This window comes from Pristis pectinata, chromosome 32, assembly GCF_009764475.1.
Source record: "Pristis pectinata isolate sPriPec2 chromosome 32, sPriPec2.1.pri, whole genome shotgun sequence".
NCBI lineage: Eukaryota > Metazoa > Chordata > Chondrichthyes > Rhinopristiformes > Pristidae > Pristis > Pristis pectinata.
Window position 1 is genome coordinate 4,372,440 of NC_067436.1, and position 13,081 is coordinate 4,385,520.

The window sequence follows — 13,081 nt, forward strand, 5'->3', positions numbered from 1 at the left end:
ACCACAATGGGGTCTTTTACTATGCTAAAAGGTCGGTCATGTTGCAATGTATTCGGTATGTCACTTCTACTGTGTCAAATCTGGTGCAAGGTGTCATTGGAAATCAGGTCGTGCAACATGAGGCAATGAGTATGGATGAACTATTGAACTAAGATTGGAATGAAGCCCATTGACCTGAAACATTGACTCTGTTTCTGTCTCCACAGATACTGCCTGACCTGCTAAGTCTCTCCAATGTTTCGTTTCTGGTTTTGATCCCTGATGAGGATCTGCTTTATTGGTGACTAAGTGAGAAGAACTGGAGGAGCCAAGGTCCATTCATCAGGGACACTGCAATATCTCTGCCCTTTTAACATGTTCCACTCTGAGTTCGAGGTTACATGCCGGTGCTGATCTCCCTCTGAATCTGCTCCAGCAGTAAGTAGGAATCACAAGGTCTGTGATGGGTTGTGATGTCCAAGTGCAAGGTTGGGCAGGAGATTGGGAGAGCTAGAGTGTGGACTACAGCAGCCTGCTGACGTCCCCTCTCCCCACCCCCAACCCCACCCCACAGACACTCAAACCTTAAACCTCGGATCCACCAATTCTCCAAATTCAGGTAACCTGCTCCCGCTCTGTCCCTTTTCTCTCTCCTCCTGATTCATCCACTTCCTCCTACAACCTGGCCTCCAATCACCCTGTTTCTTTCCCCTCCTCCACCTGCTCCACCTGCCCATAACCCACACACTCCCCCCTCTGGGTCCCCTCTGTTCCCCTCTGCCCTCCCCACCTCCCTGATTTGGTTCCATGCTCCACCTTCCTCTCCTATCAGATTCCGCCATCTGCAGCCCTCTGTTGCCTCCACCTATCGCCTCCCACCCTCCCCTCCTCCATCTGCCTATCACCCCTCCTCACCTAGATCCACCTATCACCTGCCAGCTCTTGCCCTACCCCTTCCCCTCACCTCTTTATATCGGCTCTCTCCCTTCTATGTGTCAGTCCAGATGAAGGGGTCCCAACCCGAAACGTCAGCTCTCCATTTCCCTCCACAGATGCTGCCTGACCCACTGACTTGTTCCAGCACTTTGTTGTTTTCTATGATCCGCTACACACGGTCCTGTAAACCCACAAAGAAAATGTTTCACAGTTTTGGAATTTTTAATGATAATTTTTAGACAAAATATTCTAGTACATACAATACATGATGATGCATTATTATATGATATGCAGCACCTGGAAACTATCAGGAGTAAGTATGATATTTGCTATCAGCTGGGGAACATTGTTGTTAAAATTAATGTACAATTAACACATTAGCCACTACTCTCCTTTCCACTTTGAATTTACTTGAGAACGTTTGCCAGCCACAATAATATGCTGATACTTTTATTACCCAAATTTTTAAGTTTAGCACCGAAACCTATTTATACACAACCTAGGAATAATTCCATGCAGCGACCATCTTTTGCTCTCGAGCAGTCTGAAGAAGTGATTTATTGCTTTTGCTGAGGCAGGGCTGGGCAATCGACTAGGATTCAGCCTGCTCTTCAATCAATAAATGCAAAGCATCTCCTCTGGCCTTATTATTTGCAGCTTAAGTAAATTTGTTAAGGGGAGCCCAGGTCCCCGAGCCTCATCTGTACACCTCTGACTCCCTTTTGTTGAGAAATAATTTACAGCGGTGCAGTTAGATTGATGAGTTTGATCAATTGCTCCCATCCTGCCTGGAGGCAGTTGGCCAGCCAGAAGTCCCGATCAATAATCGCACTAACTTTTCATCTCGCAACCTACTAATCGTCATCGTACTCATTTAAAATTACTGGGGAAGGAGTTCTCCCTGGTTACGTGCGGAACATGTTCCATAAACCAACGGCTATCTATTGGGCTGCTCTTCTGACGTTCGGTAACAGTGAAGCAGCCGTTACAGTGGCGTGCACTCGGAATGAGGTTGAATTTCTCTTTGTGTCTCTTCCTTCAGCCGGAGGAAATCTGCCATTTGTATTTGCTCTGGCTAACATATGGCTCGAGTGCCCCACAATAATAGTTTTATTTTCAAGTGATGTAGGACGAGAGGCCATTTGGCCCATCGAGTCTATGCCAGCTCTCGGAATGATGCCATCAGCCCCATTCCTCCATTATTTCCCCATAACTCATTCTCTCTCAGATGCCCATCAACTTCCCTGATTCTCCTGCCAGCCACCTACACCAGAGGTAATTCAGAGCGGCTAATTAACCAACCCGTGTGTCTTTGGGATGTCGGAGGAAACCCACGCAGACACGGGGAGAACGTGCAAACTCCACACAGAGAGCACCGGATGTCAGGATCGAACCCAGGTTGCTGGAGTAATGAGCCAGCTACTCTAACTGCTGTGACACTGTGCAGTCTGGGGTTCACCCTAAGCAGTCTGGCAAGTCCAAAATCTGCTTGCGTCTTCTGGGGCATCAAGTGGTGGGTGTCAAACGCCAAGCTTGGCCGCGATCCCAGAACGAGTAAGTGAGGGTAGATTTGAACCAAAGCGACAAATGTGCAGAATTGAGACACCAGAGGCTGCAGATGCGGAAATCTAGAGCAACACACAAAGGAGCTGGAGGAACTCAGTGGGTCAGGCAGCGTCTGTGGAGGGAAATGGACAGTCGACATTTTGGGTAGAGACCCTTCATCAGGACTAGGTGAAGAGGGGAGATAGCCAGTATAAAAAGGAGGGGGTGGGGAGGGCTGGAGCAAGAGCTGGCGGGTATTGCCCAGCGGTGAACCCGAGGTGGCTGAGTCCCGAGCTGGAGGAGGGACAAGCGAAGGCCAGGTTTGGAAGGACGCAGCCCCAATGGGTCGGAGAGGATTACGGAGGGCAGAATAAATGAAAATTTACAAGAAGAGATGTGACTGCAAAAGGGAATAGCAGGGCAGTGAGCGAGGGATTCGTAGTTTTCCCCACCTTAGCACAGGGAGTTCAGTAACAATGGGCTGGGACTCAGGGCTGGAGACGCACAAAACAGAGGGATTTAAAAATGTGGATTAATATTTGGTGACATTATTATTGGCTGTTATAAACCTCGGCTCATTTTGCCTTATCTGTGTTCTTGGACTCCAAAGGGACGTGGGAAACAATGCATTCACTGCACCTGTCAGCTGCCCAAATCATGTGAAAGTTGCCCATCTGGGGTGGCAGGGATGGTGCCTACAGAGGTGGGCAAGGACGAGTGGGTGGTGAGTGAGACCGGGGGGGGGGGGCGGGTGTGTGGGGATGGATATCTGACCCAGGGCTGTGCCTCAGTTATCTCCCCTGACCGATCCACGCCGAGTTTCTTCAGCTGTTCTGAAAGCAGAGACAGTGACACAGGCCCCGCCCATCGACCAGACATAAAGAAGCCAAGAGGCGCCTGTCGCTTTAAATATCAGGCGGCAGTGGGGTGGGCTCGGACTGGGAGCGTGGCGTGTGATTTAGAGCTGAGACTTTGCACGTAATGAGCAGCCGAGTTTGAGAGGCAGCAGCTGGGAAGCTGTGTGTCTGTGAGCAGCCAGTGTGTGGGAACTGCTTCACCGTACGGAGAAACCCCCAGCATCAGCGGCTAAACTCATACAAAATGCCCAACTTTGCTGGTACTTGGAAGATGAGGAGCAGCGAGAACTTTGACGAGCTGTTGAAAGTACTGGGTAAGGCTTTTGTTTTACACACAGCCCCTGAACCAATGATCCCTGTTTTTAAATGTTTGTTGCTGATCTGAAGGATGGAGATGCAGAGACGAGACCTGGCAATGCCTTTATCTATAGCTCGGTTTATGTATGTCTTTAACTTTTTTATTTTTAACAGGCGAACTCATTGGTCTTGGAAAACCAAGTGGTCAGTTCGTTCTTCCTAAAGTAGAACGAGCAATAAGACTCGACAAACAACACAGCAACATCATCATCAAAAATCCATTACCTATAATTGCTCCGTAATAGTCACATCGGGGAGGAATCATGCCTTACACATGGAAAACTTAGCCCAGAGTGAGTCTTGAAGGACTTTAAACTGAGGTGTATAGAATTATGAGGGACATGTTAGGGCAGACAGTAAGAGACTTTTCCCTGTAACAGAGGCATCTAAAACCTGGGCGGTTGGGATAAGGTAAGGAGTACGAGGTTCAGAAGGGAACTGCTTTCACCCAGGGGGTGGTTGGAATCTGGAATGCACGGAGTGGTGGAGGCAGAGACTCACAACCTGAATTACCAAGACCTAGAAGGCCAGGGATCAAGTGCTGTTAAATGAGTGTAGTGTAGACGGGTACGTGGTCGGTAAGAATGCAGTGGGCTGAAGGGCCTGCTTCTGTACCCTCTGACTCCGTGACTCTGTGATTCATTTAAAAAGCCTGTATTTGTTGCTGGACGATGGTGCATCAGGAGTCACATGTAGCACAGACTGTGTAAGGACAGCAAATTCCCTACTCCGAGGGATATTACAGGACAAGTTAGAGTTCTTATGGAAGTTAAATTTGATTCACAATTTTATCATATTGAAATTCCCACTCGTGCCTCTGGCTACCAATCCAGTCCCTCGGATGTTTCCTCCTACATAAACACTGCCCCGTCAACCCCTCGATCACAGGCCTTATTGTTCAGTCTGTTTAACAGCCAGCGTTGTCTACAGGTGACCGGGTATGTGAGTCTCGGGGGTCTGTCACATTAAGTTATCGCCTCCGGCAGACGCTCGATTGCTGCTCTGAACTGGTTATTGTTAATGTCAAATCGTGTTTAGTTCCTGGAATAGAAAAGACTAGCTGTTCATCATGCCCCAGGGATAAAAACGAACAAAAAAAGGGTTAATTATCTGAAGCCAGCCCAACCGCCTGTCACGGGACATTATTTTTGAGTGGCTTGGTTTGCCCCGGTCACTCTCCAGTGGTTGCCGTTTTAGGGGTCAATGCCATGCTGAGGAAAGTGGCCGTGGCAGCTGCTTCCAAACCTCTGGTGGAGATCCGGCAGGACGGCGACCAGTTCTACATCAAGACCTCCACCACAGTGAGGACCACCGAGATCAACTTCACCGTCGGCGAGGAGTTCGAGGAGGAGACCGTGGACGGGAGGAAGTGCAAGGTGACGGGAGAGATTCAAAGGAGTGGGAGGTGGTCTAGGCATATGGGGGGGGGGGGGGAAAGAGTGTTGGGGGTAGGGGCTACGGAGCATGTTGGGTGCAGGGAGTTGAGGGATGAAGGGATTGGTGGGGAGTTGAGGGTGTGATGGGGAGGGATGTGAGGGTTGGGGGCAAGATGACGTGGGCGGTCGAGGATGGGAGAGGGAGTTGGTGTATTGGGGGATGTAAGGGTTAAGTGTGGGCGTTTGTGGTGTGGTGGGGGTTGACAGTTGAGAATGGGATGAAGGGGTTGGAGTGTGAGGGCTGGGGAAAGGTTTAAGGGATGGGCTATGTATCAGTGGTGGGGGCGCAGGGTGGGCGTGTGGGAGGGGTGTGAGATGTGGGGTAGTTATTGCCTGATCCAATAATATGAAATGAGCCATATTAACAAGGTGGGGGGGGGGGGCGGGGGAAGCTTATAGCCTCTAAAACTGATTTGTTGTCTAATCTAATTTTCAATTAATTAGACGGTATTTTGACCTGTAGCGTCGCGGGTTTCAGTGTATAACTGGCAGCTAGAAGGATTCCTAACACGGCCAGCGAGCTGGTGAGGGAGGGGATGAGACAAGCCCCACTGAGCCACAGAATGCGTTACTAACATGTAACAAATGGACTGTGGGTGGCTCCCTGCGGAGACTCTGAGAGTGAATGGTGACTAATTCATCATAGCTAGCGCATTACCGGGACAGCTTATCTGAAATTAAATTAATGATGCTGTGGACAACTTGCTTCCCGGTGACATCTGAGCAGCTCCTGCATTGACACCATTTAAACAGATGAGCTGATCTCCTGTGGTTTAGAGGAAAACGGATTTTTAAAAAAACCTCTCCCTTGCTCCTGTTATTTTGTCCTACCCCTCAACCCACACCCCGCCCGCCGGCACGGCTGCCACACGCTCGCTGCCGCCGCATCTCATCAATCCACTGTCACTCAGCAGGAGCTGACGAGCAGAATCCTAGCCGTCCTGTCAAACAGTGGCCAATGAATGCAACTCCCATTGTGATCAATATTGGCCTGCCACAAGTGATGAGGTAAAGACGACTGGCTTGCATTTATATAGCACCTTTCACAACTTCAGCACACCTCTATTCACTTTACAATAAAGTTTTTAAACTCGTTTGCTGTTAATAAGCAGGGAACACTGCAACCAATTTACCTACAGCAAATCCTTCGATTGAGACAATCAGTATGTAATCTCTTCTTCCTTCTGCCGGTGATTGGACAATACACATTGCCCCGAACACCTGAGAAGCCCCGTGCTCTTTGATACTGGCAATAGGATCATTCGAGAGGCTTCAGTCTGGTGCAAAAAAGGAGCCCCTCCAATGGGGCAGAGCTCCCTCGGTGACCTTCTCCCCACCATTCTGCTCCTTCCTTTCCCTGTTCTACTTCTGCCCCCGCCGTGTGAGCACCAGCCTAGATGTTGTGCCTGACTTTCCACTGTGGCACTTCAACCTTCCGGTTTGAAGGCCATTTTTCAGATTGTGTGTAGGAGTTGGGTTGGAGGATTGTGCTGGATCAGGTTAGGTGGCACACACTGGCACCAACTGAATGGTGACATGGGGTATGAAGGCTTGCTGTTGGACCCTGAGTGTGAAGGAGCCACCACTACCTCTGGGGTCAGCCCTGGTCATTGGAAGAGTGAGCAACATCAGGGAGTGGTAACTCTGGCTGAGCAGACCACATGACTTACCAGATTGCACAAAAGAGAAAGAAAGAAAGATGCTGGTAGAAATAATATTTTAAAATGATGAGGAACAATTTGGAGAAAGATGGAAGAGCAAGTTTGATAATAAATCTTACAGGGAAATTTTGATTCAAGCTGCAGATAGTTTTAGCAAATTATCACCATGTCAATCCGTCAATGTTGCCATCACCAGATATTTCAACCAAGCCATGACTTCAAAAAGAAGGCATGAGTAGCAGCTATAGATGATGAGGTAGAGCAAACCTTCCCAAGGCAAGACTAACCATGGGCTCGGCACTGACCTGGGGGGGGGGGACAGGCTAATGCCTACGGCTGGGCTGTAGGAAAGGACTAAAACTCACACTCCAGTTCCCTAAAAGAAGGTGGGGATTGGCCTGGGATTAATTTATTGAATGCATTTCCATTGTTTAAATAGGTAATTTATTCAGTTTTAATTTTTATAAAAATTTGGTAGTTTTGTATAATTGGATGGTTAAGGAAAAGCTAATTCACTCAAATCAAAGACATTTTGTCTAAATGATTTGATTGTTCTTTTTGTGATTGGTGCCTCTGGGTTGGGAGCTGAAGGGTTAGAACTGAGTGACTATTCTGTTTGTGTCACAGGGGTTCTGGCCCCTGCCCCTCAGCAGAAGGTATTCCTACCAGTCAAATGTCAGTCCACAAGGCTAAGAAAGTGTGGCTCCTTACTTGGTCTGCTGAGTGTGACAGATGTGCATTCAAAATGAAAAGACTTGCTGGGCGATGTGCGGAGAGCGGGGGATGGGAGTGATTGGATGGCTCAGTCTGAGAGCCGTCACAGCAACCATGAGCCGAATGATCCTGCACCACTCTGAGATATAAAGCTGTCTGGATAAAGATATAAACCTCTGGATAACCTGGAGTCACAAGGAGAGGAGTAGTTGGAGTGGAAATAAATGTGTCTGTATTTCCATTTGATGTTTTATCTCTGTGGTAGATCTTTTCTGCAGACTTCCAATTTCATACATTTTTTTAAATATTTCCTTATGACACGGGAGGCCATTCAGCTCATCAAGTCTATACCAGCTCTCAGAGGAATCCCAATCCCCCCTCCCCCCCCGTTTGTTTCCCTGTAACCTGTTTTCTCTCACATTCCCACCAACTCCCCCTGTTCCCCTGCCAACTGCCTACACTAGAGGTTTTTTTTACAGAAGCTACTTAACCTACCAATCCGCATGGTTTTGTGATGTGGGAGGAAACTGGAGCACCCAGAGCAAGCCCACACAGTCACGGGGAGAATGTATAAACTCCACACTGGCAGTACTGGAGGTCAGGATGGAAGCCAGGTCACTGGAGCTGTGAGGCAGCAGCACTAACTGCTGCAATTTATGAAACTACACTCCTACCACTGTGAAGAGCTGGGCTTCATTTGTTCATCATCCTCACTGCAAGTACATGTCGGGAGTTTAACTAGACTCCGTGTGTGCATTTTGTGCATCAGGGAGTGAACACCCAGGTTTCTGACTTACAAATCTCAGATGCTGAGAACTCAGCCAGAATTCCCCATTACAGACCAGGATTCCTGTGAAGTACCTTTAAGCCACCAGCTGGTCTAATTGGATCATGATGAAAGAAACAAAAACAAATAGATAAATTACTGGCTATTAGGTGTCTGCTTTAGCTCACTCTCTCCATCTCAGGCCATGCTTGACACTTTGAATAATTACACTATAAGCTTCTGAGACTTGAGTGTTATTGGTACTTGACCTAGCTGACAGGATTAGCACCAATTCTAAATCATTTGGTCATGAGTTAGACACAATCAGCCTCCCCTTTATAAGATATCTTTATTAATCACACGTATATCAAAACACACAGTGAAATGTACCATGTTTTTTGCATTGCATGTTCTGGGGGCAGCTGGCAAGTGTCGCCACGCTTCCGGCGCCAATGTAGCATGCCCACAACTTTCTAACCCGTGTGTCTTTGGAATGTGGGAGGAAACCAGAGCACCCGGAGGAAACCCACACAGACACGGGGAGAATGTACAAACTCCTTACAGACAACGGGTGGAATTGAGCCTGGGTCGCTGGCGCTGTAAAGCATTATGCTAACCACTACACTACAGTGCCTGCCCCACTCAGGACTGTATTACAATAAATGATCAAACAGGGATATTATGGTTATTATTATGTTATTATGGTTCACTACAGACATGTGCAGCACCTCAAACATGTCCATTAGACTTGGTAATTTTGTGTGCATATTTTTTTTATAATGCAGTACTTCTGCTACCAGTAGCCTTGTAGGTCTTAAAGGCCAACCATGCAGGAGCTGGCATAGACTCAATGGGCCGAATGGCCTCCTGTGTCACAACAATTCCATGAAGCTAGGTGCAGATGCAGTCGGGTGTCGGCCAGGCTGGGTGAGAACTCTTCAGTGAAGGCCCTGGGTGGGCTGGCTGGGTCTTTATTATCGTTAGCCAGTCACAAACCAGCAACTGAAAATCAAAACCTGCAGATGCTGGAAATCTGAAATAAAACCAGAAAACATTGGAGACACTGGGCATGTCAGGCAGCTTCTGTGGAGAAAGGAACAGAATTAATGTTTCAAGCTGAAGACCTTTCATTAGAACTCAGTGAAGGGTCTGATGAAGCGTCTGATCCAAGGTGTTTTTGATCCAAAATGTTAACTCTATTTCTCTGTCTACAGATGCTGCCTGACCTGAGTATTTCTGGCATTTTCCGTTTATAATACAGCAAATCCAGTTTTACAGTCTGCCATTGGATCTGAACCCATGTCCTCTGGGTTTCTGGAGCAGATTTGAAGGAACAAATGATATATTTATGTCAGCCCACTGTATTCTGTTATTGTTTTACCCTGTACTACCTCAATGCACAGTGTAATGAATTGATCTGGACGAACAGTATGCAAGACAAGTTTTTCACTGTACAAGTGACAATAATAAACCAATACCAACAAGCACAAGGCAGTGTGCATTGTTTGATTTTTTTTTATCTGAGTTATTACAACCTACTCACCGGTTGTGTGGTGGCAGCTGAGGAATTTCTGTCCAACGAGAGTTGGGGACTTTGGTATTATTGTTGCTGGGGTCTCTTACTCCCCTCTTCATCTCTTGCAGAGCCTGCCGAAGTGGGAAAATGAGAACAAAATCTACTGCAAGCAAACTCTTCTTAACGGAGGTGGGCCAAAAACACACTGGACTCGGGAGCTGGTGAACAACGAGCTGATCCTGGTAGGTAACTGCCCCTGTAACTGCTACACTGGGACACTCGCCCTCCTGTTAATTTCCAATCCATTCACGGTGTGCAGTGGACCCATCCAGGCCCTCATGCTGCTGCCTAGTGACAAGTCAGGCACCTAGGAATTCAGTCCTGTTCTCAGTGATCTCTGTAGAGGAACTGTAGTTTTCCAGAGTACACTGTGATTGCAAGAGTTTCTGGTTGAATCACACTCACTGGAAATTCGACTGGGCGCTTCCTGCCACAGATCGCTTTTGTGTGGGTATGATGTGTTATCCACACTGAGTGTGCTGTGGTGATACCTTTAACATTCTACATCTGTTGCTGGGGGGTAATTACCCACGTGATCCTGAAACATGCATGGCCCAATCAGGTTTCAGCAAAGCCGTGACCTCAGCTATGAGATTTAAAGGGAACTTTCCCTGAGCCCGGAACACTGGGAGCCCAACTCAGGTGAGATCCCTTTAAATGTATTTCCTTGTCTCTACCTCCTCTCACCATGGCGCTGACCTCCCACCCTCCCAGTTCACACCCTTCACCTGATCAGCCCAATCCATCAGGCTCCTGAACCCCAGGTTCTGCTCTCACCACCTGACCTCCAACGTTTGCTCTGACTGTAACCCCCAACTTAGCAGCTACCTCCCCTCAATGTACCAACCTTCCCCAAACATCAACTTGCTCCTCCCAGACTGGTGACTAACCCCCTCCCCTAAATCCATCCGCTCGCCACGGACCATCGTTATCAATCTGACCCTCGCCTCATCACCTCTTCTGATCCCCAACCTTCCCCCTGTTACTGGGCCCTCTCCTCTCACCACCAGCCCCTGGGCATTGACCTGGTTTCCCTTGTGGACTCTGGACTGACACAGCAAGCGAGGTAAAGCTGACCAATTTAGCTGCATCCACCTCTCGTGCCTTGGATGTTGCTGAATATCTAAGAGTTATAGAGAGGCACAGCATGGAAACAGGCCCTCCAGCCCACCGAGTGTACACTGACCATCAACCAGCCATTTCCACCAATCCTACATGAATCCCTTTCTTCTTGTTCTCCCCGCATTCCCATCAATTCCCCCCAGATTCTACCACTCACCTACACACTGGGAGCAACTGAGGGCAGCCAATTAATCTACCAACCCACACATCTTTGGAATATGGGAAGAAACCGCAGCAGCCAGGGGAAACCCACATGGTCACTGGGAAAACGTGCAAACTCCACACACAGACAGCACCAGAAGTCGGGATTGAACCCAGGTCTCTGGTGTTATGAGGCAGCAGCTCTATTAGTTGTGGAGTCTACTAGTTGGCCAAGCCCAAGCTCAGAACAACTACTAGTGCGCACCGCAATGTCCCATGGCCACAATGAACCTCTTGACCAATAATCATGCGATCACTGGTTGACTCTCTTCCATTTGCACAAATAACTAGCCCATATAATTACCTGGGCCATTGATAATCCCAGATCAGATGGTAGCACTTCCCACCTCTGAATCAGAATGTTGTGGCTTCACATCTCACTCAAGAGTTGGCTCCTAATCCAGGCTGATGCCTGTGTGCTCGGAGAACACTGCTCCCCTAAAGGTGGTGCCTTTCAAAAGCAGCACCAGATAGATGCCTGCCTACACCCTCCAGCAGACAGGGGATCTCTCGATGAACATAAATAAAATTTATCCTCAATAAATATCACTGGAAATTATGACATAGTGGTTTATGGGATCTTGCTATGCACTGACTGGCTGACACATTACATGACAATAGTGACCAAAATACTTCAGAGTTGTAAAGCACTTTGAAATATCCTGTCATTTTCAAAGGCATTACATAAATGTAGGCTGTTTCACTGAAATATAAACTTAACTGGATGTCAAATATTGCATGTTCTCTGTGGCAGTCCCGGGCTCCAGAATGAGCTGGTACCACTGATAAAAGTTCTCTTCTCTCCTTCAATTCCAGACACTGGTGGCCAATGATGTCGTGTGTACAAGGATCTATGTTAAAGAGTAACAGCATCTACTTTCCCTTAATGTGGGGGAAGCCGACCAGCTGCAGAATCATCTCCTCACTTTGTGCATGGTCTATCATTATTGATGCCAGACAGTGACATTCCAAGTTTTTTATAGTGTTTTCATAGTGTTTTATTTTAATGTTGTGAAATCTCTTTGTTGTCTGTAATAGTGAATGTGTGAATCAGCTGGATTATTTAGTGTATCGCTTCTTATTCGGTCTTTTAGACTTTTGTATTTCTGATGTAAATCTGCCTAGCACCTGCTTGTGTCTGCTAATGCATCACTTGGTAAAGCTGCTGGCTGTGTTTCTGTAGTTCATTGAAGAGCAATTGGATTGGCTCGTTTCCAAAGGCTGAATGCAATTGGTTGGAAATAAAGTGAATTGGACAATAAAATCAAAAAGAAAGTAAATCTTCAAATGTATTCGGCACTTTTTTTTCACAAAAGACTAGCTTGCTGTCTCATGATACCTCTATACCAACCATCTGGGCAAAGAAAATCATCTCTGAGGTCAAAAGATCCCCATTTCATTGGGCCTCGTGGTGTTATTTAGCCCATTTCTGGTTTTGGGAGATCCTCATTTCATTAGCTGTTGTTGGCGTTGGGAGATCCTCATTTCATTGGGCACCTGTGAGTAAGGAGACAAGTGTCCCTGGATCTGCTGTCTGTGACCACCTTACACCACATGTGACCCTCCAGCGGACACCTGGTGCTGGTCTAAAGTAGCTTCCACCAAGACACCTTATGTGCAAGTTCGTCAGTCAGTTGGAAAGGAGCACAAACGGTTTCTCTCAGGGAATGTGCTGCACATTCAGACTGATGCCATAAAATGGCCAATGAAGAGCAGACATCTTTAGGGCCATGGGCAACAACAACATGTGGTTAACTGAACAGCTATTTCAAGCTTCATGAAAGTGAGCGCTGGGTAGAATTTCTCCGTGTTGCTCTGGATATTCAGTAGCATTGCCCCCACAGTAAGAGCAAAATGGCAGATTCTCACAGTGCCCTTCAGCCATAAGCCACATCAGTCCTTGTGTTACTCCTTCCCTCCACACGGACAAA

General features: G+C 47.5%; 1 protein-coding gene across 1 annotated transcript; it reads left to right on the forward strand.

Moving 5' to 3' along the window:
* The first annotated feature begins 3,530 nt into the window (after positions 1–3,530).
* On the forward strand, positions 3,531–12,198 carry crabp1a (cellular retinoic acid binding protein 1a). Its single transcript, XM_052042359.1, has 4 exons — positions 3,531–3,631; positions 4,872–5,050; positions 9,896–10,009; positions 11,967–12,198. The coding sequence occupies exons 1-4, from the start codon at positions 3,562–3,564 to the stop codon at positions 12,015–12,017; spliced, it is 414 nt and encodes a 137-aa protein (XP_051898319.1). The 5' UTR covers positions 3,531–3,561; the 3' UTR covers positions 12,018–12,198.
* The last annotated feature ends 883 nt before the right edge of the window (positions 12,199–13,081 follow it).

Bases quoted from the DNA above. Each gene is read 5' to 3' on its own strand.
- crabp1a (XM_052042359.1), top strand. From the start codon at position 3,562: ATGCCCAACTTTGCTGGTACTTGGAAGATGAGGAGCAGCGAGAACTTT. The intron at 5,051-9,895 runs GTGACGGGAGAG...CATCTCTTGCAG, and splicing joins TGGACGGGAGGAAGTGCAAG to AGCCTGCCGAAGTGGGAAAA. The intron at 10,010-11,966 runs GTAGGTAACTGC...CTTCAATTCCAG, and splicing joins TGAACAACGAGCTGATCCTG to ACACTGGTGGCCAATGATGT.